This window comes from Schistocerca gregaria, chromosome 11 (assembly GCF_023897955.1).
Source record: "Schistocerca gregaria isolate iqSchGreg1 chromosome 11, iqSchGreg1.2, whole genome shotgun sequence".
Taxonomy (NCBI): Eukaryota; Metazoa; Arthropoda; class Insecta; order Orthoptera; family Acrididae; genus Schistocerca; species Schistocerca gregaria.
This window is the reverse complement of record NC_064930.1, coordinates 106996545-107023061: the sequence shown is the minus strand read 5'-3', so window position 1 is coordinate 107023061 and position 26517 is coordinate 106996545. Positions and strand designations below refer to the sequence as shown.

The following is a 26517-nucleotide window of genomic DNA, read 5'->3' as shown; positions in this document are numbered from 1 at the left end:
AATCCGGGGACTTCAGATCCGGTGAACGTGCGGGCCACAGTATGGTGCTTCGACGACCGATTCATCTGTCACGAAATATGCTATTCAATACCGCTTCAACCGCACGCGAGCTATGTGCCGGACATCCATCATGTTGGAAGTACATCGCCATTCTGTCATGCAGTGAAACATCTTGCAGTATCATCTGTAGCACATTACGTAGGAAATCCAGCATACATTGCACCATTTAGATTGCCATCGATAAAATGGGGGGCAATTATCCTTCCTCATGTAATGCCGCAACATACATTAACCCGCCAAGGTCGCTGATGTTCCACTTGTCGCAGCCATCGTGGATTTTCCGTTGCCCAATAGTGCATATTATGCCGGTTTACGTTACCGCTGTTGGTGAATGACGCTTCGTCGCTAAATAGAACGCGTGCAAAAAATCTGTCATCGTCCCGTAATTTCTGTTTTTGCCAATGGCAGAACTGTACACGACGTCCAAAGTCGTCGCGATGCAATTCCTGGTGTATATAAATACGGTATGGGTGCAATCGATGTTGATGTATCATTCTCGACATCGATGTTTTTGAGATTCCCGATTCTCGCGCAATTTGTCTGCTACTGATGTGCGGATTAGCTGCGACAATCAGCTAAAACACCTACTTGGGCATCATCATTTGTTGCAGGTCGTGGTTGACGTTTCACATGTGACTGAACACTTCCTCTTTCCTTAAATAACTTAACTATCTGGCGAACGGTCCGGACACTTGGATGATGTCGTCCAGGATACCGAGCAGCATACATAGCACACGCCCGTTGGCCATTTTGATCACAATAGCCATACATCAACACGATATCTACCTTTTCCGCAATTGGTAAAGGGTCCATTTTAACACGGGTAATGTATCACGAAGCAAATACCGTCCGCACTGGCGGAATGTTACGTGATACCACGTACTTACACGTTTGTGACTATTACAGCGCCATATATCACAAAGCGAAAAAAGTGGTTCAACTAAAACATTCATATTTCTTTACGTACTACACGAATATGTAATAAAAATGGGGGTTCCTATTTTTTAAAAATGCAGTTGATATCCGTTTGACCTATGGCAGCGCCATCTAGTGGGCCAACCATAGCGCCATCTGGTTTGCCCCTTCAAGCTAGACGAGTTTCGCTCATTGTAGTTTTTTCGTTTGATGCTTATCTCGTGAGATATTTGGCCCGGTCCCTATCAGTGGACTACCCTGTAGAGACATTATTAACCTTCACTAATTCAGCAGCGGCTAGAAGTTGTTGAATAGTATACCTGCGGTATTTTGAACGATCCCTTGGCATCTTGTATGTGACCTGCACTAGATGTAGGTAAGTACTTTCGTGATAATGCAAATGTAGGTGGGTAATTTCGCGATAGGTCAAAACATAAATTTAGAAATACATACGTAACACACACTATAAGCAGTAACTTTGCTTTAGTACACTAAGGTGATACCTCGATTACAATTCATACAAGTGCTCAAAATGAGAGTGCATGCAAAGACACCCTTCTGTTGAGTGGAATTTGCTAGAAATTCACTGCTCCCTTTAAGCATTATCACGTGTTAACTTAACGCCGGACGAGTAATTGCAATGGATTTTACGTTCACGGTATCATTGACTATAACATATCGTAAAATAAATCGCTTTTCTTCAATAGTTTCCAAGCTGTATCAAAAATACACAGACAATGCAATAACCACCATTTTACGGAATGGCGCGAAGAATGAGAAAAAGTTTTGTATTGTTGACTTTAAGCATGGTGGCGCCACCTGGCGTGAAGCACGAAGTACCACAACACGGGCCAGCCTTCTCCTGCACACAAGAAAACAATTATCACGAAATTACTTACACCACGAAAATATCTCCCTTTACCCTACTGCTCTGGCAACTCCGAAAAAAATATAGCAAGAGAAGTTTTACGGGTCTATTACGGAACTGATGTACATGTGTGTAGGCGTTAGACATTAGAGTTCATAATCGTTAAGTGGTGCAACTCCTGACAGCATCACCCCAAAAATGATTCTCTTCCCGGACGTGGACTAATCTCCGCGGCACTTGCTTTAGAAGGCACGCAGCCCAATGCCTGTTTCGTGGCGGTGACAAATCGGCCTTCGATTTCTGGCTGTCCCTTAACGGCAGGCATTGTGCAGTCGTAAAGAACCCAAAGTACCAACAATATTTCTCGAGCTTTCTCCGGAGCGCTTTCAACGACTCCCCTCTCAGCTGGATCACCCGTGCAAAGGGCGGCTGACATGTGACCCTTCTTCCATTCTACAGATTGGATCCCCTGCACGCTTATTCACACACACTTTCGAGAAGACATGCATCGATGATCAACTGATATGTCGGCAGTACGCGGGATTTTCTTTCCCGCTGATGTCGAAGGTGATCTACAGCGTTTGCGAGGACGTGCCTTTGTGGTTGCCGACTTAATTTTAGTTGAGATATTAATGATTCGTTTGGTCATGGTAACGGATGGTTCACTGTAGCCATTGTTCGTGGTGGTTCTGGAGTACCAAATGTTGGTGGACTTGAAAGTTTCGTTGACAGAGACATTATTGTATTTCGTACCTATCATATGGCCGAACTAGCTAATAAAGACTTTGGTAAATCAGCATATATGTCGACTTCTGCTTTGTCTTTGTATACTCGTAATAGGAGGATAACGTTAAAAATAAATAAAAATAAAATGATTTTTTAAAAAAAGTAACTTCCATTTAACTTCCTTTCCTGTTTTTTTTTTATTTTTTTATTTTTTTTCCATTTCGGTAGAAGTACTGGGGGCTTTCGTGGTCAGGCTTTCTGTTGTGGACTCTTCTTAAGGGGGGGGGGGGGGGGGATGGACGTCAAACAGGCCGATGTCGAACAGGAGAGGCACCACAGGACATTTTAATTTCCACTGTCTACACTTTTACAAATAAATTCATAAAACTTTGCAGCATGACCAGGAAGGATTCAGGATTGCCACTAATTGCAGTGGGAGCTCAAAAACATAAAAAAATATTTTCTTTTTACATGTGAAATTTCATCGGTTTTCCACTTGCTGTTGGCTGCATTTGTTGCTATAGGTACACTTTTCTTCATGAGTAAGAGAGATTCTTCGATGAGTTTTGCACAGCATACAAAACCATACTTGCATGTGTATAAAACTCTAGAAATTATTTAATTTATGAAAAAATGAATGAGCTGTTACTTAAACTTTATGTTTAGAAATAGCTCAAGTTTTATAATTATAATTAATTATCTCCGTTTTTACCACAGTTTTTAATAGATTTGGAAAATTCTAGAGTTTCACACAGCTGTATGTATGGTCTGTGTGCTGGGCAAAATTCATCGGAGTCCTGTCTAGTACGGGTCCCATATAATTGAGCAACATTCTACGATGGGTCGCCCTAGTGATTTGTAAACGATCTCTTTTGTAGACTGACAGCACTTCCCCAGTATTCAACCAATAAACCGAAGTCTACCGCCTGCTTTACACATGACTGAACCTATGTGGCCATTCCACTTCTACTTCATACCCTTATAAAGTGTTGCACCCAGTTATTTGTATGAGTTGGTTGATTCCAACAGTGACTGCATCATCTGCAAAAAGCCTGATTTTACTATTAACATTGTCTGAAAGGTCATTAATAGACAACATGAACAGCAAAGGTCCAACACACAGCCCTGAGGCACACCTGATCTCACTTCTACATCTGCCGCCGACTCTCCATACAAGACAACATGCTGTGTCGTCCCTACCCAAAAGTCCTCAATCCAGTTACAAATTTCACAAATGACCGCTGTTGTTTTTATTGTTGTTGTGGTCTTCAGTCCTGAGAGTGGTTTGATGCAGCTCTCCATGCTACTCTATCCTGTGCAAGCTTCTTCATCTCCCAGTACCTACTGCAGTCTACATCCTTCTGAATCTGCCTAGTGTATTCATCTCTTGGTCTCCCTCTACTATTTTTACCCTCCACGCTGCCCTCCAGTACTAAATTGGTGATCCCTTGATGCCTCAGAACATGTCCTACCAACCGATCCCTTCTTCTTGTGAAGTTGTGCCACAAACTTCTCTTCTCCCTAATGCTATTCGACACCTCCTCATTACTTATGTAATCTACCCATCCAATCTTCAGCATTCTTTTGTCGCACCACATTTCGAAAGCTTCTATTCTCTCCTTGTCCAAACTACTTATCGCCCACGTTTCACTTCCATACATGGCTACACTCCATACAAATAGCTTCAGAAACGACTTCCTGACACTCAAATCTATACTCGACGTCAACAAATTTCTCTTCTTCAGAAACGCTTTCCTTCCCATTGCCAGTCTACGTTTTATATCCTCTCTACTTCGACCATCGTCAGTTATTTTGCTCCCCAAATAGCGAAACTCCTTTACTACTTTAAGAGTCTCATTTCCTAATCGAATACCCTCAGCATCACCCGACTTAATTTGACTACATTCCATTATCCTCGTTTTGCTTTTGTTGATGTTCATCTTATATCCTCCTTTCAAGAGACTATCCATTCCGTTCAACTACTTTTGATCGTACTTTTACTCTTGATCGTACTTTTGACAATGATAATAGGTGCGGTATGATTGCATTGAACGAAGGAGGTATGAGTGCAATGAACCTAATGTTTTGAGCTACTTGAGATGGCGGACGTCGGGAAGGTCGCAGTTCGTAGTAATAGACGGCAAATCATCGAGTAAAACTGAAGTGATATCAGGTGTTCCCTAGGGAATCGTCCTGGGACCTCTGCTGTTCCTGATCTATATAAATGACCTGGGTGACAATCTGAGCAGTTCTCTTAGGTTGTTCGCAGATGATGCTGTAATTTACGGTCTAGTAAGGTCATCCGAAGACCAGTATCAGTTGCAAACCGATTTAGAAAAGATTGCCGTGCGGTGTGGCAGGTGGCAGTTGACGCTAAATAACGAAAAGTGTGAGGTGATCCACACGAGTTGCAAAAGAAATCCGTTGGAATTCGATTACTCGATAAATAGTACAATTCTCAAGGCTGTCAATTCAACTAAGTACCTGGGTGTTAAAATTACGAACAACTTCAGTTGGAAAGACCACATAGATAATATTGTGGGGAAGGCGAGCCAAAGGTTGCGTTTCATTGGCAGGACACTTAGAAGATGCAACAAGTCCACTAAAGAGACAGCTTACTCTACACTCGTTCGTCCTCTGTTAGAATATTGCTGCGCGGTGTGGGATCCTTACCAGGTGGGATTGACGGAGGACATCGAAAGGGTGCAAAAAAGGGCAGCTCGTTCTGTATTATCACGTAATAGGGGACAGAGTGTGGCAGATATGATACGCGAGTTGGGATGGAAGTCATTACAGCATAGACGTTTTTCGTCGCGGCGAGGTCTGTTTACGAAATTTCAGTCACTAACTTTCTCTTCCGAATGTGAAAATATTCTATTGAGCCCAACCTACATAGGTAAGAATGATCATCAAAATAAAATAAGAGAAATGAGAGCTCGAACAGAAAGGTTTAGGTGTTCGTTTTTCCCGCACGCTGTTAGGGAGTGGAATGGTAGAGAGATGGTATGTTTGTGGATCGATGAACCCTCTGCCAAGCACTTAAATGTGAATTGTAGAGTAGTCATGTAGATGTAGATACATGTTCCTTCAGCCGTGTATTCGCGCATCTCCTGGTAGTTAACACATACACGGAATTTTATATACCCGGCATGCCAATCGACGAAGGTGTTTATCTTTATAGATCTAAGTAGTTGACGTATTTTCTTTGTTGGTCTGAAAACTGGTCTGATGTTTCTGTAAAATCTACCCGATTTTGTGAGCTACTTTTTAAATAACAGAGAAGGGAACTGTGTTCCTCCATTGTTGTGTTTTATTCTTGCCTTTCGGACTACTATTATTTGGTCGTGGAACTATATTTACTTCTTTTCCTGAACATCCATTTTTGTCGAAAGCCTACTTCAGATGCTTTCATTCAGTGTACAAGTGTTCTAGTGTGGAAATTCTTTTGGCTCTGTTGGCGAGACGTTTAATGACACTCCTCTGCTGTTGTGGATGGCTGTTGGAGTTGATTCAAATATCCAGTGCAATGTTTGCGTAACTTTCATGCTCTAACCTACTACCGGTGTGGCTCCAACAAAAATATGCGAAAAGGATATTACATTGCCATTTTCCATTTCCATGCTAAACTGGATTTTTGGTTTTTAACTGAAACTTATCGATATACAGGATGTTACAAAAAGGTACTGCCAAACTTTCAGGAAACATTCCTCACATACAAATAAAGAAAAGATCTCATTTTAGTTTCGTCAGTATGTACTGTACTTTCTCGATTCACCGCCAGTTGGCCTAATTGACGGAAGGTAATGTTGACTTAGGTGTTTGTGTTGACATGCGACTCATTGCTCTACAGTACTAGCATCGGCTAGTGTTCGTCACGAACGTGGTTTTGCAGTCAGGGCAATGTTTACAAACGCGGAGTTGGCAGATGCCCATTTGATGTACGGATTAGCACGGGGCAATAGCCGTGGCGCGGTACGTTCGTATCGAGACAGATTTCCAGAACGGAGGTGTCCCGACAGGAAGACGTTCGAAGCAATTGATCAGCGTCTTATGGAGCACGGAACATTCCAGCCTATGACTCGCGACTGGGGAAGACATAGAACGACGAGGACACCTGCAATGGACGAGGCAATTCTTCGTGCAGTTGACGATAACCCTAATGTCGGCGTCAGAGAAGTTGCTGCTGTACAAGGTAACGTTGACCACGTCACTGTAAGGAGAGTGCTACGGGAGAACCAGTTGTTTCGTACCGTGTACAGCGTGTGCAGGCACTATCAGCAGCTGATTGGCCTCCACGGGTACACTTCTGCAAGTGGTTCATCCGACAATGTGTCAATCCTCATTTCAGTGCAAATATTCTCCTTACAGATGAGGCTTCATTCCGACGTGATCAAATTGTAAATTTTCACAATCGACATGTGTGGGTTGACGAGAATCCGCACGCAATTGTGCAATCACTTCATCAACACAGATTTTCTGTGTACCTTTGGGCAGGCATTGTTGGTGATGTCTCGATTGGGCCCCATGTTCTTCCACCTGCGCTCAATCGAGCGGGATAGTCTACCTGTGCTGGTACAACATTTGCCTTTACAAGTACGACACAACATGTGGTTCATGCACGATGGAGCTCCTGCACATTTCTGTCGAAGTGTTCGTACGCTTCTCGACAACAGATTCGGTGACCGATGGATTGGTAGAGGCGGACCAATTCCGTGGCCTCCACGCTCTCCTGACCTCAACCCTCTTGACTTTCATTTATGGGAGCATTTGAAACCTCTCGTCTACACAACCCCGGTACCAAATGTAGAGACTCTTCGTGCTCGTATTGTGGACGGCTGTGATACAATACGCCATTCTCCAGGGCTCCATCAACGAATCAGGGATTCCGTGCGACGGAGGGTGGATGCACGTATCCTCACTAACGGAGGACATTTTGAACACTTCCTGTAACAAAGTGTTTGAAGTCACGCTGGTACATTCTGTTGCTGTGTCTTTCCATTCCATGATTAATATGATTTGAGGAGAAGTAATAAAATGAGGTCTAACATGGAAAGTAAGCGTTTCTGGACACATGTCCACATAAGATATTTTCTTTCTTTGTGTGTGAGGAATGTTTCCTGAAAGTTTGTAACACCCTGTATAGGCAGTAGCTCTGCTGAATCGATGGACAATTTCTATCTTTGTCAATAAAGTTATTTCTGTGATAAGGATTATCGGTGTCAGTAGGTATGCAATAGGCATTCTGGGTAAAATATTACCCTGAGGTCCTTTCGCCCTCTGCCATCCCCAATCCTTGTTTCTCACCTAAGCGACGCCACTTTCTTGGAAATAGGCTAGTTAAACAGCTTTTAAAAGAGTGCGCCCATATTTTTCTCTACCAGCCACGGCCCAGTGTTTTACTGCCATAAAAAATGAAACAGACCCTTATTATGTAGCCCAGATCCGTCATATTGCAAGTATAATTCGATCTGTGTACCACATTTGGCACCAAGTGTAACTTCATCTGAAAGTTACAACAGTAGTGTCAATCAATGAGCCACATGTCTTTTGTACTCTTATTGAGCAAACCTTTACAGACTTTGACAAGTACGAGTGTCACTCCAAAAGAAATGCACGCTATTTTTTTTTTTAAAAAATCCATCCTTTATTGTACATGTTTGAAAGTTTTACATTGTGTAGATACATCCTTTAGAAACAATATTTTCATTTCTCGACATAATTTCCATCCCTGACATCTCGGAACCAGCGCCTGTATACCCGCACGGTAAAATTCTTGATGAACCTGTTGGAGCCACTGTTTGGCAGCGTGCACAAGGGAGTTATCATCTTCAAACTTTATTCCACGAAGGGAGTCTTTCAGTTTCCCAAAGAGATGACAGTCACATGGAGCCAGTTCACGACTGTAAGGCGGGTGTTTCAGTGTTGTCCATCCGAGTTTGGTGATCGCTTCCACGGTTTTTTGACTGACATGTGGCCGTGCATTGTCGCCCAACAGCAAAACATCCTGCTTTTGCCGATGTGGTCAAACACGACTCTGTCGAACTGGAAGTTTCTTGAGCGTCGTCTCATATGCGTCAGAATTCATGATGGTTCCACTTGGCACGATGTTCACAAGCAAGAGTCCTTCGGAATCGAAAAACACCGTAGCCATAACTTTTCCAGCAGAAGGTGTGGTTTCGATTTTTTTTCTTGGGTGAATGCCACTCCATTGATTGCCTCTTCGTCTGTGGTGAAAATGATGGAGCCATGTTTCATCACCTGTCACAATTCTTCCAAGAAATTCATCTCCACCATTCTGGTACTGTTCCAAAAGTTCGCTGCATACCGTTTTTCTTGTTTCTACGTGAGCCACTGCCAACATCCTGGGAACCTACCTGGCACAAACCTTTTTTAACGCCAACACTTTCAGCATTCTGCTAACACTTCCTTCCCCTATTCCAACATAGCGTGACAATTCGCTCACCGTGATGCGTCCGTCAGCAGTCACCAGTTCGTTAACTCTCTGCACATTGTCTGGAGTGTGTGGTGTACGAGGACAATCCTCAATATTGCCGTGCCTGCTTTCGTCACGTAACCTGCTTGTCCACCGAGTAACTATACTGCAGCATCTCCGTCCACCTTTTTCAACCTCTTGTGGATGTTTCGCACTGTCTCGTTTTCACAGCACAGGAATTCTACTACAGCACGTTGCTTCTGACGGACGTCAAGTGTAGGAGCCATCTTGAAGACATGCTGTGACGGCGCCACTCACGGGAACAGGTTGAACTAAGTTTGAAAACAAACGGGAAGGATGTATCTACACATTGTAAAACTTTCACAGATGAAGAATGAAAAGTGTATTTTTACAAAAAGAGTGTGCGTTTCTTTTGGAGTGACCCTCGTAATACACACAATTTTCGGCTTCTATAAAGTGTTGATTTACGTTTGGTACAAAGATGGAGCCTCCATCACGTTTTGGCAGAAGGTGGTGTATAGAGAATGAACTATAGAAATAAGATGGCGTCTCCGGTGTATGTACTCATTTGTTGTTTCATTTTCTATAGTAATAAAGTATTGAGTTCTAATTGAGAGAGCAAAATATGTGTGCGTTGCCTTAGAATCTCTCTCTGATTGGCCTTCTTTTTTTCCTTAATTTTATCCTGCATTTTGACACCACCAACATGCTAATTTGGATTTGGCAATGTTAGTGGTATAAGGTGAGCAACCCGAGCGGGCTAGCCGCACGGTCTGGGCGTCTTGTCTCGGTTCGCGCGGGTGCCCTCGTCGGAGCTTCCTCCCTCAGGCACGGGTGTGTCGTCCTTAGCGTAAGTTAGTTTAAGTTACATAATGTAGTGCGTAAGTTTAGGGACTGATGACCTCAGTAGTTTGGTCCCCTAAGACCTTACCACAGATTTCTAGTAAGGTGATCAGATGTTACTCCTGTCACCATCCCCTCCTTCTCCCTCCCCTTTACCTCCACCCACCCCTCAGGGATGGAAATTGTGAACACCTTCTGTTTCAGTCTAGTGTTATGCAGGCGAAAATGCGAGAACATTTTACACCATGTTTGTAATAGCTATCACACCCAACAGACAAGAATTAACTGATGAAATTGTAAACAATATTTTTCAGAAATATTAAGTGGTTCTCTGCAAATGGGCTCTCATTAAACTTTGACAAAACACACTATATACAGTTGCACACAGTAAACAAAGTAAGAGCCTACGGAATATCAGACCAGCTGCGTGGCTGGATTGAAGAGTTTTTAGCAAACAGAACACAGCATGTTGTTATTAATGGAGAGACGTCTACAGACGTTAAAGTAACCTCTGGCGTGCCACAGGGGAGTGTTATGGGACCATTGCTTTTCACAATATATATAAATGACCTAGTAGATAGTGTCGCAAGTCCCACGCGGCTTTTCGCGGATGATGCTGTAGTATACAGAGAAGTTGCAGCATTAGAAAATTGCAGCGAAATGCAGGAAGATCTGCAGCGGATAGGCATTTGGTGCAGGGAGTGGCAACTGACCCTTAACATAGGCAAATGTAATGTATTGCGAATACATAGAAAGAAGGATCCTTTATTGTATGATAGCGGAACAAACACTGGTAGCAGTTACTTCTGTAAAATATCTGGGAGTATGTGTGCGGAACGATCTAAAGTGGAATGATCATATAAATTAATTGTTGGTATGGCGGGTACCAGGTTGAGATTCATTGGGAGAGTCCTTAGAAAATGTAGTCCATCAACAAAGGAGGTGGCTTACAAAACACTCGTTCGCCCTATACTTGAGTATTGCTCATCAGTGTGGGATCCGTACCAGATCGGGTTGACAGAGAAGATAGAGAAGATCCAAAGAAGAGCGGCGCATTTCGTCACAGGCTTATTTGGTAGCCGTGATAGCGTTACGAAGATGTTTAGCAAACTCAAGTGGCAGACTCTGCAAGAGAGGCGCTCTGCATCGCGGTGTACCTCGCTGTCCAGGTTTCGAGAGGGTGCGTTTCTGGATGAGGTATTGAATATATTGCTTCCCCCTACTTATACCTCCCGAGGAGATCACGAGTGTAAAATCAGAGAGATTCCAGGGCGCACGGAGGCTTTCCGGCAGTCGTTCTTCCCGCGAACTGTACGCGACTGGAACAGGAGAGGGAGGTAATGACAGTGGCACGTAAAGTGCCCTCCGCCACACACCGTTGGGTGGCTTGCGTAGTATAAATGTAGATGTATATGTAAATGGAATGACACCATTATTAAATATAGACTTCGATCAGAAATCGGTAGCTCAGATAGAATATTCAAAATTTCTAGGTGTATGCATTGATGAGGGGTTGAACTGGAAAAAACACACTGACGATCTGCTGAAACGTTTGAGCTCAGCTACTTATGCTATTAGGGTCATTGCAAATTTTGGCGATATACATCTCAGTAAATTAGCTTACCACGCCTATTTTCATTCTCTGCTTTCGTATGGCATCATAGTCTGGGGTAACTCATCATTGAGTAAAAGAGACACTTATTTAAAGAGCTAGGGATCTTCACTGTAGCCTCAATATATATGGTGATGTTCATCTTATATCCTCATTTCAAGACACTAACCATTCTGTTCAACTGCTCTTCCAAGTCCTTTGCTGTCTCTGACAGAATTACAATGTCATCGGCGAACCTCAAAGTTTTTATTTCTTCTCCGTGGATTTTAATACCTACTCCGAACTTTTCTTTTGTTTCCTTCACTGCTTGCTCAATATACAGATTGAATAACATCGGGGAGAGGCTACAGCCCTGTCTCACTCCCTTTCCAACCACTACTTCCCTTTCGTGTCCCTCGACTCTTATAACTGTCATATGGTTTCTGTACAATTTGTAAATAACTTTTCGCTTCCTGTATTTTACCCCTGACACCTTCAGAATTTGAAAGAGAGTATTCCAGTTAACATTGTCAAAAGCTTTCTCTAAGTCTACAAATGCTACAAACCTCACGTGTTCCGATATTTCTACGGAATCCAAACTGATCTTTCCCGAGGTCGGCTTCTACCAGTTTTACCATTCGTCTGTAAAGAATTCGCGTTAGTATTTTGCAGCCGTGACTTATTAAACTGATAGTTCGTAATTTTCACATCTGTCAACACCTGCTTTCTTTGGAATTGGAATTATATTCTTCTTGAAGTCTGAGGGTATTTCGCCTGTCTTGTACATCTTGCTCACCTGATGGTAGAGTTTTGTCAGGACTGGCTCTCCCAAGGCTGTCAGTGGATTGTTGTTTACTCCCTGGGCTTTGTTTCGACTGAGGTCTTTCAGTGCTGAAGCATGTACAAACGGATCAAACATTCAAAGAGCAAATATCTTAATTTGGTATTTCTTAAGAATCCTATAGTCAGTGTAGACAAAGGGACAAAGGGCATCGTCGAATGTATCAGGCCAACATCGCCTTCGTTAAACTCAGTAAAAACTTGAAATAATCATTACCTTTTGTATATGGACGCGAGAGGCACCAAGATCTTACTGTTACTCGCTTCTGTGAACGGAAACGGGTTACGCAAATCTTGGTGCCTCTCGCGTCCATCTAGCAAAGGTAACGATTTTACTATTTTATATTTCAAGTTTTTACTGAGTTTAACGAAGGCGATGTTGGCCTGATACATTCGACGATGCCCTTTGGCTACACTGACTAAAGAATTCTTTAGAAATACCAAATTAAGGTATTTGCTCTTTCAATAGGTGATCTGTTTATATTTTCAGTAGGTGATCTGCTTATACGTGCTTAGAGGTTATCCAAGTCTGCACAACGTGATCGCGCTTCTTAAATAGATGTATTTGTTCTGTTTTCTATCTAGATAACCTGAAGATGCCTAAATAAGGCGAAACGCGTCGTTGAAAAGTAAAGAAACTAAAATTGCAACCGAGACTGTTTGTAACCAATCCCTTTCTTATGCTATATCCGCCAGTCGGCAAAACTCGGACCAACCAGGAGCAATCTCCAAATGTGTCATGTACAGTTCTGGATGAAACGCCACAAATGGGAAAGTTTTAAGGAACACTACCATAAAACCTGCAAGATTCACCATTGAGTGAAACAACTAGACGTGAGAGCCTTCATAGTGTTTCTGCTCAGTGGACGAAGGTGAATATCTCCATTTCCCGCCTGACGTATACAGTTTTAACTTTTTGCTTTTCTTGTGTGTGCAGTGGTGCCGGCTGTGGAAGTTCGTCGTCTTCTCGACGGTGGCCACCATGATGACCATGGGAGGAGGAGGAGATGCCATGGAGCTGGGATTCATGCACCGCCATAACAGATCGCAGGTGCGTACCCGCCTCGGCTGTGCTTGTCTTATTTTGGTCATGAACGCCAGAGTCGGTTTGATACAATTCCGCGTTCCTATGGCTTGCCAGGTATGCTCTTGATTTCAATGCTGGATACCGAAACATCAACCACCAGTCTTTATGTACTCTAACATTCTTTCTCTGGACCATCTCTTCAAATACGACTCGTCTTAATAATCGGCCAGTAATGATGTCTCTTCACTGTGCATGTTGGTCTTTTTTTCTCGTTGTCTCATTGCAGAACGTCTTCATTCCTTCCTTAAGCAATTTGTAAAAGCCTGTTCATCTACATCTACATCTACATGGATACTCTGCAAATCACATTTAAGTGTCTGGCAGAGGATTCATGGAACAACCTTCACAATTCTCTATTATTCCAATCTCGGACAGCGCGCGGAAAGAATGAACACCTATACCTTTCCGTACGAGCTCTGATTTGCCTTATTTTATCTTGGTCATCGTTCCTCCCTATCTAGCTCGTTGTCAACAAAATCCTTTCGCATTCGGAGGAGAAAGCTGGAGATTGGAATTTCGTGAGAAGATACCGTCGCAACGAAAAACGCCTTTCTTTTAATGATTTCCAGCCTAAATCCTGTATCGTTTCTGTGACACTCTCTCCCATATTTCGCGATAATACAAAACGTGCTGCCTTTCTTTGAACTTTTTCGATGTACTCCGTCAGTCCTATGTGGTAAGGATCCCACATCGCGCAGCAGTATTCTAAAAGAGGACCGACAAGCGTAGTGTAGACGGTCTCCTTAGTAGCTCTGTTACGATCTCTCTTCGTGAGAAGATACCGTCGCAACGAAAAACGCCTTTCTTTTAATGATTTCCAGCCGAAATCCTGTATCGTTTCTGTGACACTCTCTCCCATATTTCGCGATAATACAAAACGTGCTGCCTTTCTTTGAACTTTTTCGATGTACTCCGTCAGTCCTATGTGGTAAGGATCCCACATCGCGCAGCAGTATTCTAAAAGAGGACCGACAAGCGTAGTGTAGACGGTCTCCTTAGTAGCTCTGTTACGATCTCTCTTCGTGAGAAGATACCGTCGCAACGAAAAACGCCTTTCTTTTAATGATTTCCAGCCTAAATCCTGTATCGTTTCTGTGACACTCTCTCCCATATTTCGCGATAATACAAAACGTGCTGCCTTTCTTTGAACTTTTTCGATGTACTCCGTCAGTCCTATGTGGTAAGGATCCCACATCGCGCAGCAGTATTCTAAAAGAGGACCGACAAGCGTAGTGTAGACGGTCTCCTTAGTAGCTCTGTTACGATCTCTCTTCGTGAGAAGATACCGTCGCAACGAAAAACGCCTTTCTTTTAATGATTTCCAGCCTAAATCCTGTATCGTTTCTGTGACACTCTCTCCCATATTTCGCGATAATACAAAACGTGCTGCCTTTCTTTGAACTTTTTCGATGTACTCCGTCAGTCCTATGTGGTAAGGATCCCACATCGCGCAGCAGTATTCTAAAAGAGGACCGACATGCGTAGTGTAGACGGTCTCCTTAGTAGCTCTGTTACGATCTCTCTTCGTGAGAAGATACCGTCGCAACGAAAAACGCCTTTCTTTTAATGATTTCCAGCCTAAATCCTGTATCGTTTCTGTGACACTCTCTCCCATATTTCGCGATAATACAAAACGTGCTGCCTTTCTTTGAACTTTTTCGATATACTCCGTCAGTCCTATGTGGTAAGGATCCCACATCGCGCAGCAGTATTCTAAAAGAGGACCGACAAGCGTAGTGCAGACGGTCTCCTTAGTAGGTCTGTTACGATCTCCCGCCAGTTAAACGCAGTCTTTGGTTAGCCTTCCCCACAACATTTTCTGTGTGTTCCTTGAAGTTTAAGTTGTGCGTTATTGTGATTGATAGGTATTTAATTGAATTTATAGTTTTTCCATTTGACTGATTTATCGTGTAACCGAAGTTTAACAAGTTCCTTATAGCAATCATGTGGATGACCTCACACTTTCCGTTATTTAAGGTTTTCGCACGATTTCGATATTTATTCTAAATCGTTTTGCAGTTTGTTTTGATCTTCTGATGACTTTATTAGTCTATAAACGAAAGCGTCATCTGCAAACAACCGAAGACGGCTGCTCAGATTATCTCCCAAATCGTTTATATAGATAAGGAACAGCAAAGGGCCTATAACACTACCTTGGGGAACGCCTGAAATCACTTCTGTTTTACTCGATGACTTTCCGTCAGTTACTACGAACTGTGACCTCTCTGACAGGAAATGACAGATCCGGTCACATAACTGAGACGATATTCCATAAGCACGCAGTTTCACTGCGAGCCACTTGTGTGGTACAGTGCCAAAAGCCTTTCGGAAATCCAGAAATGCGGAATCGATCTGAAATCCCTTGTCAATAGCGCTCAACACTTTATGTGAATAAACAGCTAGTTGTGTTTCCCAAGAACGATGTCTTCTAAACCCATATTGACTGTGTGTCAATAGACCGATTTCTTCTAGGTAATTCATGTTATTCGAACACAATATATGTTCTAAAATTCTGCTGCATGTCGACGTTAACGGTATGCGTCTGTAATTTAGTGGATTACTCCTACTACCTTTCTTGAATAATGGTGTGACCTGTGCAACTTTCCAGTCTTTGGGTACGGATCTTTCGTCGAGCGAACAGTTGTATATGATTGTTAAGTTTGGAGCTAATGCATCAGCGTACTCCGAACCTAATTGGTATTCGGTCTGGAGCAAAAGACTTGCTTTTATTAAGTGATTTGATTTGATTCACTACTCCGAGGATATTTATTCTACGTTACTCATGTTGGCAGCTGTTGTCGATTCGAATTCTGGAATGTTTACTTCGTCTTTTTTCGTGAAGGAATTTCGGAAGGCTGTGTTTAGCAACTCGGCTTTAGGAGCACTGCCTTCGATAGTATCTCCATTACTACTGCGCAGAGAAGGCATTGATTGTTTCTTGCCGCTAACATACTTCACATACGACCAGAATCTCATTGGATTTTATGCCAGGTTTCGAGACAAAGTTTCGTTGTGAAAACTGTTATAGGCGTCTCGCATTGAAGCCCGTGCTAATTTTCGAGCTTCTGTAAAAGATCGCCCATCTTGGGGATTTTGCGCCTGTTTAAATTTGGCATCTTTGATCTGTTGTTTCTGCAACAGTGTTCTAATCCGTATTGTGTACCAAAGAGGATCAGCTCCGTTGCACAACTGTATCTTAGTACACTGAGGCGATAAAATTCATGGGATACCGATATGCACATATGGCGGTAGTATGGCGAACATAACCCATAAAAGGGGAGGGCATCGGCAGAGTTGTCATTTGTACCCAGGTGATTAATGTGAAAAGGCTTCCGCAATGATTATGGCTGCACGTCGGGAGTTAACAGACTTTGATCGCGGAATGGTAGTTGCAGCTAGAAGAGTGGGGCATTCCATATTGGAAGTCGTTAGGGAATTCAGTATACCGAGTTTCACAGTGTCAAGAGTGTGCTGGGAATACTACACTACTGGCCATTAAAATTGCTACACCAAGAAGCAATGCAGATGATAAACCGGTATTCATTGGTCAAATATATTATACTAGAACTGACATGTGCTTACATTTTCAAGCAAATTGGGTGCATACAGCCCGAGAAATCAGTACCCAGAGCAACCACCTCTGGCCGTAATAACGGCCTTGATACGACTGGGCATTGAGTCAAACAGAGCTTGGATGGCGTGTACAGGTACAGCTGCCCATGCCGCTTCAACACGATACCACAGTTCATCGAGAGTAGTGACTGGCGTATTGTGACGAGCCAGTTGCTCGTTTTGATTTGATGAGAGATGTGGAGAATGTGCTGACCAGGGCAGCAGTCGAACATTCTCTGTATCCAGAAAGGCCTGTACAGAACCTGCAACATGCGGTCGTGCATTATCCTGCTGAAACGTAGGGTTTCGCAGGGATCGAATGAAGGGTAGAGCCACGGGTCGTAACACATCTGAAATGTAGCGTCCACTGTTCAAAGTGCCGCCACTGCGAACAAGAGGTGACCGAGACGTGTAACCGATGGCGCCCCATACCACCACGCTGGGTGATACGCCAGTATGGCGATGACGAATACACGTGTCCAATGTGCGTTCACCGCGATGTCGCCAAAAAGGGATACGACCATCTTGATGCTTAAAATGATTCGTGCACCCAGGTTCGTCATCGAGTACACCGTCACAGACGCTCCTGTGTGTGATGCAGGGTAACCACAGCCACAGTCTCCGAGCTTATAGTCCGTGCTGCTGCAAACGTCGTCGAACTGTTCGTGCAGATGGTTGTTGTCTCGCAAACGTCCCCATCTGTTGACTCAGGGACCGAGACGTGGCTGCACGATCCGTTACAGCCATGCGAGTAAGATGCCTGTCATCTCGACTGCTAGTGATACGAGGCCGTTGGGATCCAGCACGGCGTTCCATATTACCCTCCTGAACCCACCGATTCCATATTCTGCTAACAGTCGTTGGATCTCGACCGACGCGAGCAGCAATGTCGCGATACGATAAACCGCAATCGCGATAGGCTACAATCCGACCTTTATCAAAGTCGGAAACGTGATGGTACGCATTTTCCCTTCTTACACGAGGCATCACAACAACGTTTCACCAGGCAACGCCGGTCAACTGCCGTTTGTGTATGAGAAATGGGTTGTAAACTTTCCTCACGTCAGCACGTTGTAGGTGTCGCCACTGGCGCCAACCTTGTGTGAATGCTCTGGAAATCTAATTATTTGCATATCACAGCATCTTCTTCCTGTCGGTTAAATTTCGCGTCTGTAGCACGCCATCTACGTGGTGTAACAATTTTAATGGCCAGTAGTGTAGTATGGGGTGAGGTATATGTAGAAAGGGTGCTAATGTCAAATTCCGTTTTTTCCGTAGTAAATTTCGTGTCTGTATGTGAAAGTTGCTTTCTAAAAAGATTACTGTATTATTTTAGGGAAAGTCATTAAAATATCCAGAAATATGTTTGTTTAGAAATAAGTAATTCCTATTTTGGACGTTGTCACACAGGAGACTGGACAGCCAGTCAGTATACAAAACTTCACAACAATTAGTGACATTACTCTGGTTGATAATTCACAAATTACGAGTACTTTTAATGGTGAGTTTCTAGACATAGCACTTCACAACAGTTAATCTAAGTGACATTACTGTGGTTGTTAATTTACAAATTACGAGTACTTTTAATGATGACTTTCTATACATAGCAGCAGATATAGGAAAGATTAAATGGTTCAGTTGAAGAAGCGAGAGAATACATTAAAAAATGTAATTCCACAAAACAGATGAACTAGAAGTAGCACCATCATCCTTCACTAAAAGCAAACAATTATCAAACTTCTGAAAAGGGAAAGGTTGTGTGAGCCTGATGAAATTTCAAACAGAATTCCAAAAAGTTGTTACAACTTAATAAGGGATTCCCTCCCGAAAGATTAATCGAGTGAGAATGCTATTTATACGTTCACTCGTCAAAGAGTACAAGCCTTAAATAATAGTATTTTGCCAGTTGGTCTCGCTGTGATCTTTCCAAAGTGTTTGATTAACTTTCTTAGAAAAACTCAATTTTTATGGAACTGATGGTTTGAGTCATACTTAACAAGCAGAATGCAAAAAGTTTTGCTGAATAAGTTACACAGTGTCGGAAACGTAGGAAACGTTAGTGACTGCGGAAATAAATCACTAATGCAGTCTCACAGGGTTCAATTTTTGGTGCATACCTATTTCGTTTATATCTAATGACTTCCCACTCAACATTCAACAAGCGAGGTTGGTACTCTCTGAAGACGATCCTACTACCATAATAAATCCCCTTGCAGGGAAAACAAAAGAAGAGATGGTGAATAATGTTTTCCAAAGAATTATTAAGTGGTTCTTTGAAAAAGGACTCTCCTTAAATTAGAAAACACACACACACACACACACACACACACACACACACACTACACTCAGTTCTGTACAATAAGCAAGATCATACCAACCATTGATGTAGCACATGAGCAGAAGTCAGTAAATAGGGTATAATGCTACAAATTTTTGGGTGTACATACTCATGAAAACTTGAATCGGAGAAGCATATTACTGAGCTTCTCAAACAACTAAGATCAGTTAGTGTTGCTCTTTGGGTACAGTTGTTACTTTTAATACTGGAAGCAAAGGAATCAATCTCCTGACATATTTTGCACATTTCTACTCAATAATGTCCTGGGGAATAATTTCCTGGGCCAACTCGTAACTTGGCAAGAAAGTATTGATTGCACAGAAGCGAACAGTAAGAATATTATGTGGTGTTCACCCATGGACATCATATAGGCCCTTAGGCATTTTAAATGCATCCACACATGCGTTCACCAATGAAATTCCTGATGGCCAAATTTCCAAAGTGGGCTGTTGCCACAACTTGTCTGGTAATATTCCTGTCAGCAACTTCAGTGGACTGTACACAAATGTACATTTACCACATTACAAACAGTGGCGATGTTCAGCATACTGGAAGATTAAATAAATAGATCAGTAAATAAATGAAAATAATCGAATTCGTTTGTGGTGAGGGAATGAGGCACCAGTCTCAGAACTTGAACAGAGTCCAGTTTCGCCTGACCGCATGTGATGTGACACAGTGTGCTGTTGGTGCCAGTTTAACTTGTCGGCAAACATGGCTGACCGTTTGTGATGTGACATAGTGTGGTGTTGGTGTCCCCAGACTAGGCTGTCCTGTTGGAAGATGACGTGGTGCAGTGTTGGTGTCGCCAGACTGGGATGAGGTCTTGTAACATGATTTGGCATGGTTTTGGTGTCCCCAGACTGGGCTGACCACTTGTATCATGACATTGCATGGTTGTGGTGTCCCCAGACTGGGATGACGTCTTGTAACATGATTTGGCATGGTTTTGGTGTCCCCAGACTGGGCTGACCACTTGTATCATGACATTGCGTGGTTGTGGTGTCCCCAGACTGGGATGACGTCTTGTAACATGATTTGGCATGGTTTTGGTGTCCCCAGACTGGGCTGACCACTTGTATCATGACATTGCGTGGTTGTGGTGTCCCCAGACTGGGATGACGTCTTGTAACATGATTTGGCATGGTTTTGGTGTCCCCAGACTGGGCTGACCACTTGTATCATGACATTGCGTGGTTGTGGTGTCCCCAGACTGGGATGACGTCTTGTAAGATGACATTGCATGGTTGTGGTGACCCCAGACTGGGATGACGTCTTGTAACATGAGTTGGCATGGTTTTGGTGTTCGCAAACTGGCCTGACCTCTTGTAACATGACATTGCATTGTTCTGGTGTCCCCATATTGGGATGACGTCTTGTAACACGATGTGCCACCGTTTTAGTGTCTCCAGAGTGTGCTCACCTCTTGTAACTTGTCATTACATGGTTGTGGTGTCCCCAGGCCGGGATGACGTCTTGTAACTTGATTTGGCATGGTTTTGGTGTTCACCGACTGTGTTGACCTCTTGTAACATAACATTGCATGGTTCTGGTGACCCCAGACTGGGATGACGTCTTGTAACATGAGTTGGCATGGTTTTGGTGTTCGCAAACTATGCTGACCTCTTGTAACATGACATTGCAAGGTTGTTGTGTCCCCAGACTGGGATGACGTCTTGTAACATGATGTGGCATGGTTTTGGTGTTCGCAAACTATGCTGACCTCTTGTAACATGACATTGCATGGTTGTTGTGTCCCCAGACTGGGATGACGTCTTGTAACATGATGTGGCATGGTTTTGGTGTTCGCAAACTATGCTGACCTCTTGTAACATGACATTGCATGGTTGTTGTGTCCCCAGACTGGGATGACGTCTTGTAACATGATGTGGCATGGTTTTGGTGTTCGCAAACTATGCTGACCTCTTGTAACATGACATTGCATGGTTGTTGTGTCCCCAGACTGGGATGACGTCTTGTAACATGATGTGGCATGGTTTTGGTGTTCGCAAACTATGCTGACCTCTTGTAACATGACATTGCATGGTTGTTGTGTCCCCAGACTGGGATGACGTCTTGTAACATGAGTTGGCATGGTTTTGGTGTTCGCAAACTATGCTGACCTCTTGTAACATGACATTGCATGGTTGTTGTGTCCCCAGTCTGGGGTGACGTCTTGTAACATGATGTGGCATGGTTTTGGTGTCCCCAGACTGGGCTGACCTCTTGTAACATGACATTGCATGGTTCTGGTGTCACCAGCCTGGGCTGACCTCTGACATTGCATGGTTCTGGTGTCCCCAGATTGGGCTGACCTCTTGTAACATGACATTGTATGGTTCTGGTTTTCTGCAGACTGGGATGATGTCTTGTAACATGATGTGTCATGGTTTTGGTGATCGCAGACTGGGCTGACCTCTTGTAACATGACACTCCATGGTTCTGGTGTCCCCAGACTGGGATGACATAACATAATTTGGCATGGTTTTGGTGTCCCCAGACTGGGCTGATCTCTTGTAACATGACCTTGCATGGTTCTGGTGTCACCAGATTGGGACGACGCCTTGTAACGTGATTTGGCATGGTTTTGGTGTTTGCAGACTGGGCTCATCTCTTGTAACATGACATTGCATGGTTCTGTTGTCCCCAGACTGGGATGACGTCTTGTAACATGATTTGGCATGGTTTTGGTGTTTGCAGACTGGGATGACCTCTTGTAACATGACATTGCATGGTTCTGGTGTCCCCAGACTGGGATGATGTCTTGTAACATGATGTGGCATGGTTTTAGTGTCCCCAGACTGAGCTGATCTCGTGATATGAAGTGGTGTAGAGTTGGTGTCCCCAGGTTGGGTTGACCCCTCATCAGGTGATGTGGTGTGATGTTGACCCTTTTTTAATGGTGACATGATATGGTGCTGGTGTCCCCAGAAAGAGCTGACCTCTTGTACTGAGACACATTGTAGTATTTGTTTCCTCAGACTGAGCCGACGTGTCGCGACGTGACGCAATGCCCAGTGTTGGTGTCCTCAGATAGAGCTGACCTTTGGTGCTCTGTGTCTCTGTGCAGTTGCAGCTGCAGCCGGTCCGGAGCCTCAGGAACGAGGAGCCTGGCGGCCCGCCGGCGGTGCTCCCGTGGGACGAGCTGTTCCTCCCCGACGACTCGGCTCTGGAGGGCGACCTGGTCGAGCCCTACGGCGGTGGGCTGCCCGTCGCAGGAACCTCCCGCCAGGACCGCGACTCGGGCGTCGTGAGTATCCTCCGCCACTTACTCTCATTGTCTGACAGACGTGCTGCTCCTGTCACCCGTACCACACAGGGTAGCCGAGTGGTCCGAGGTGCCTTGCCACAGATCGCGCAGCTCCCCTGTCAGAGGTTCGTCAGGCATGGGTGTGTTGTCCTCAGCGCTAGTTAGTTTAAGTTAGATTAAGTAGTGTGTCAGCCTAGGGACTGACGACCTCAGCTGTTTGGTCCCACTAGAACGTACCATCACTTCTGTTCCCGGCCTCATCAACTCTGAGACACTTCTCTGGTCTCCTCGGCTATAGGATAGCTCAGTAAGTAATGGAATACATCCTTTCCTCAAAGCAGGCGACTACAGGGTGTCCGAAAAGTCTTTCCCTGATTACGTAAATTGATAACTCAGGCTAGAAGTAAGATACAAATATGAAACTGGTGTCTAATTGTTTACAAACTATCAAAGTTTGGTTCACACATCAGTAAACTTCCACTTCCATTGTTGCCCAGTGACAGTACACGTCGATATGACTTTGCGGTCGAAATGCTATCACGTATGGAGGAAGATGGTGGTTATCTCAGACGAATTGCCTTTTCCGACAAAGCGACCTTCTTTGTCAGTGGAATACTCAATCGCCATAATGTGCGCATTTGGGGCTCGCAACCCCCTGGCGAGGTCATGGAGTGCACCAGAGGCAGTCCAAAGGTGAATGTTTGGTGCGCGCTATTGCACGATCGAATTATCGGGGCCGGCCGCGGTGGTCTCGCGGTTCTAGGCGCGCAGTCCGGAACCGTCCGACTGCTGCGGTCGCAGGTTCGAATCCTGCCTCGGGCATGGATGTGTGTGATGTCCTTAGGTTAGTTAGGTTTAAGTAGTTCTAAGTTCTAGGGGACTAATGACCACAGCAATTGAGTCCCATAGTGCCATTCTGAATTATCGGGCCATTCTTCTTCGCTGAGGCTACCGTCACATCTGCAGTGTATGTGGACATGTTGCAACTGTGTCCTGTTCCTCAGCTGCTTCAGTATCACCCAGATGTCTTGTTTCAGCAAGACGGTGCACTGCCTCATTGGGGTTTGGACGTTTGACCTTTCCAGGGCGATGGATTGGTCGTGATGGGCCAACGGTTTGGCCTCCACGCTCTCCTTACACAACCCCATTAGACTTCTTTTTATGGGGTTATGTCAAGGACGAGGTCTACCGAACACGTGTACCAGATCTTGAAACCATGCGGCAACAGATAAACACAGTCGTTGAATCGATCCCTCCAGTGATGTTAGCTAATGTGTGGACGGAAATTGAATATTGCAAAGATGTGCTATGTGCTACCAAGGGTGCTCATGTGGAAGTTTACTGATGTGTGAAAAAAACTTTGATAGTTTGTAAACAATTAGACACCAGTTTCATATTTGTATCTTACTTCTAGCCTGACTTATCAATTTATGTAATCAGGGAAATACTTTTCGGACACTCTGTATATTCGTAATCTGAATACACCGTATCGTTCCTCGAGTCTTTGATTATAGAACCCTTCAGCTTAGAAACCACTGCTTTGCACAGGTAGATTGTACTGTCTGCCCAGATTATTTTCTCTTTAATCGAATTCTTATGTTATTGACAAACAGAAACACTATCTACGCTACTCACTTTAACTAATCCACAGAAGTATGGTACATCCTGACCAAAAAGCGATTCTGGTAGCTTGCGTTATTGTTAATCATGCCTTTTTCATTCTTTTGGCGATATTTCTGTAGAAAATTTCACCCCCTAACACGCATTTCTTTGTACGTAACCGAAAAGTGAAACAAAAATTTTCATTGCTTAAAAAATTTTAATATTTTCTTCAAAATTTTCATTCTCCATATCACCCCATTATGGGTTCGATTTCGAAAAAGTATGAAACATGTATTTTCTCCTTTTTAATTCAGAAGCCAAATACGAGTTTTCAAAGATTAATCTTGAAAATATTTTAGCTATGAAATATTTTCATAAAACATTGCACCTTCTGTTTCAAACCCATTGGAGCTGAATTTCAAGAAACAGTTGAATATGTATTTTTTGTTTCTAACAAAAAAGCAAAATACAAATTTTCATAGATTTAGGTTCAAAAAGGCTTGATAATGAAATATTCCCATAAAAACTTTCATTCCATATTTCACCACGTCAAGGGTTGAATTTCCAGAACAGTGGAACACGCATTTTTTTCCATCTGAGAAGCCAAATTCAAATTTCCATAGATTTAGCTTTTAAAAAGTTTTCGTAATGAAATATTTTCGTAAAACGTTAACCCCCTGTCGCACCCCTCTTAGGTGTGGGATTTCCAAAAACAATGATACTCCTATTTTTTTATCTGTAAGTCAAATACTAAATGGTTCAAATGGCTCTGAGCACTATGGGACTTAACATCTCAGGTCATCAGTCCTCTGGAACTTAGAACTACTTAAACCTAACTAACCTAAGGAAATCACACACATCCATTCCTGAGGCAGGGTTCGAACCTGCGACTGTAGCAGTCGCACGGTTCCGGACTGAAGCGCCTAGAACCGACAGTCAAATACTAGTTTTCAAAGATGTAGCACTAAAATACTTTAGTACTTCTTGTATAATGATTTATACTAAAAATCAGCTTTCACCCACACTTTCATGCCCATAGATGTTAAATTTACAAAACTGCTGAAACACATATTTATTTATTACTGATCGAGAAACCAAATACCAGTTTTCGTAGGTCTAGCTTCAAATTTTCCTTAGCGACTAATTTTGTTTTAAAAAACCTTTATCCCCTATTTTGAGAGGTCCCTTCTTAAACGACGCTTAATGTATAAGATCAACACCCTCACCAAATTTCAAGCGGTTTGGGTTGGGTGTCTGTGGGGCCTTTGCCTTTTATATACAGAGATTATTGTACATAAGTCTCCTTTAATTTCTGCAGCCATTCACCACTTTAAGGTGAGAGCCTGTACACTGGCTTGGTAGCACTCTACAGGTCTGTTTCAGAGCCACATTGGTAACTCTCTAGCAATGCTGAAGTGCTTCTTGTGGAATCCGTCCTTCAGTGATGCAAGGCAGTAGGTGTGAAATATGGACTGGAGTATGGATGAGCAGGAGCAGTGCAAAGAAGTTTGTGATCTCCTCTGAGGTGCAAAGACACTTGTGCATTATCGTGGAGAAGGAGATATACACTCCTGGAAATGGAAAAAAGAACACATTGACACCGGTGTGTCAGACCCACCATACTTGCTCCGGACACTGCGAGAGGGCTGTACAAGCAATGATCACACGCACGGCACAGCGGACACACCAGGAACCGCGGTGTTGGCCGTCGAATGGCGCTAGCTGCGCAGCATTTGTGCACCGCCGCCGTCAGTGTCAGCCAGTTTGCCGTGGCATACGGAGCTCCATCGCAGTCTTTAACACTGGTAGCATGCCGCGACAGCGTGGACGTGAACCGTATGTGCAGTTGACGGACTTTGAGCGAGGGCGTATAGTGGGCATGCGGGAGGCCAGGTGGACGTACCGCCGAATTGCTCAACACGTGGGGCGTGAGGTCTCCACAGTACATCGATGTTGTCGCCAGTGGTCGGCGGAAGGTGCACGTGCCCGTCGACCTGGGACCGGACCACAGCGACGCACGGATGCACGCCAAGACCGTAGGATCCTACGCAGTGCCGTAGGGGACCGCACCGCCACTTCCCAGCAAATTAGGGACACTGTTGCTCCTGGGATATAGGCGAGGACCATTCGCAACCGTCTCCATGAAGCTGGGCTACGGTCCCGCACACCGTTAGGCCGTCTTCCGCTCACGCCCCAACATCGTGCAGCCCGCCTCCAGTGGTGTCGCGACAGGCGTGAATGGAGGGACGAATGGAGACGTGTCGTCTTCAGCGATGAGAGTCGCTTCTGCCTTGGTGCCAATGATGGTCGTATGCGTGTTTGGCGCCGTGC

General features: G+C 43.9%; 1 protein-coding gene across 2 annotated transcripts in view; it reads left to right on the top strand.

Moving 5' to 3' along the window:
- LOC126295368 (uncharacterized) overlaps positions 1–26517 on the top strand; it is a 203166-nt gene that overhangs the window by 162287 nt on the left and 14362 nt on the right. For both annotated transcript variants that reach the window (XM_049987848.1, XM_049987849.1), the window contains exons 2-3: positions 13235–13348; positions 22405–22584. In XM_049987848.1, coding sequence (XP_049843805.1) covers positions 13235–13348; positions 22405–22584 — 294 coding nt within the window. The remainder of the gene's footprint in view (positions 1–13234; positions 13349–22404; positions 22585–26517) is intronic.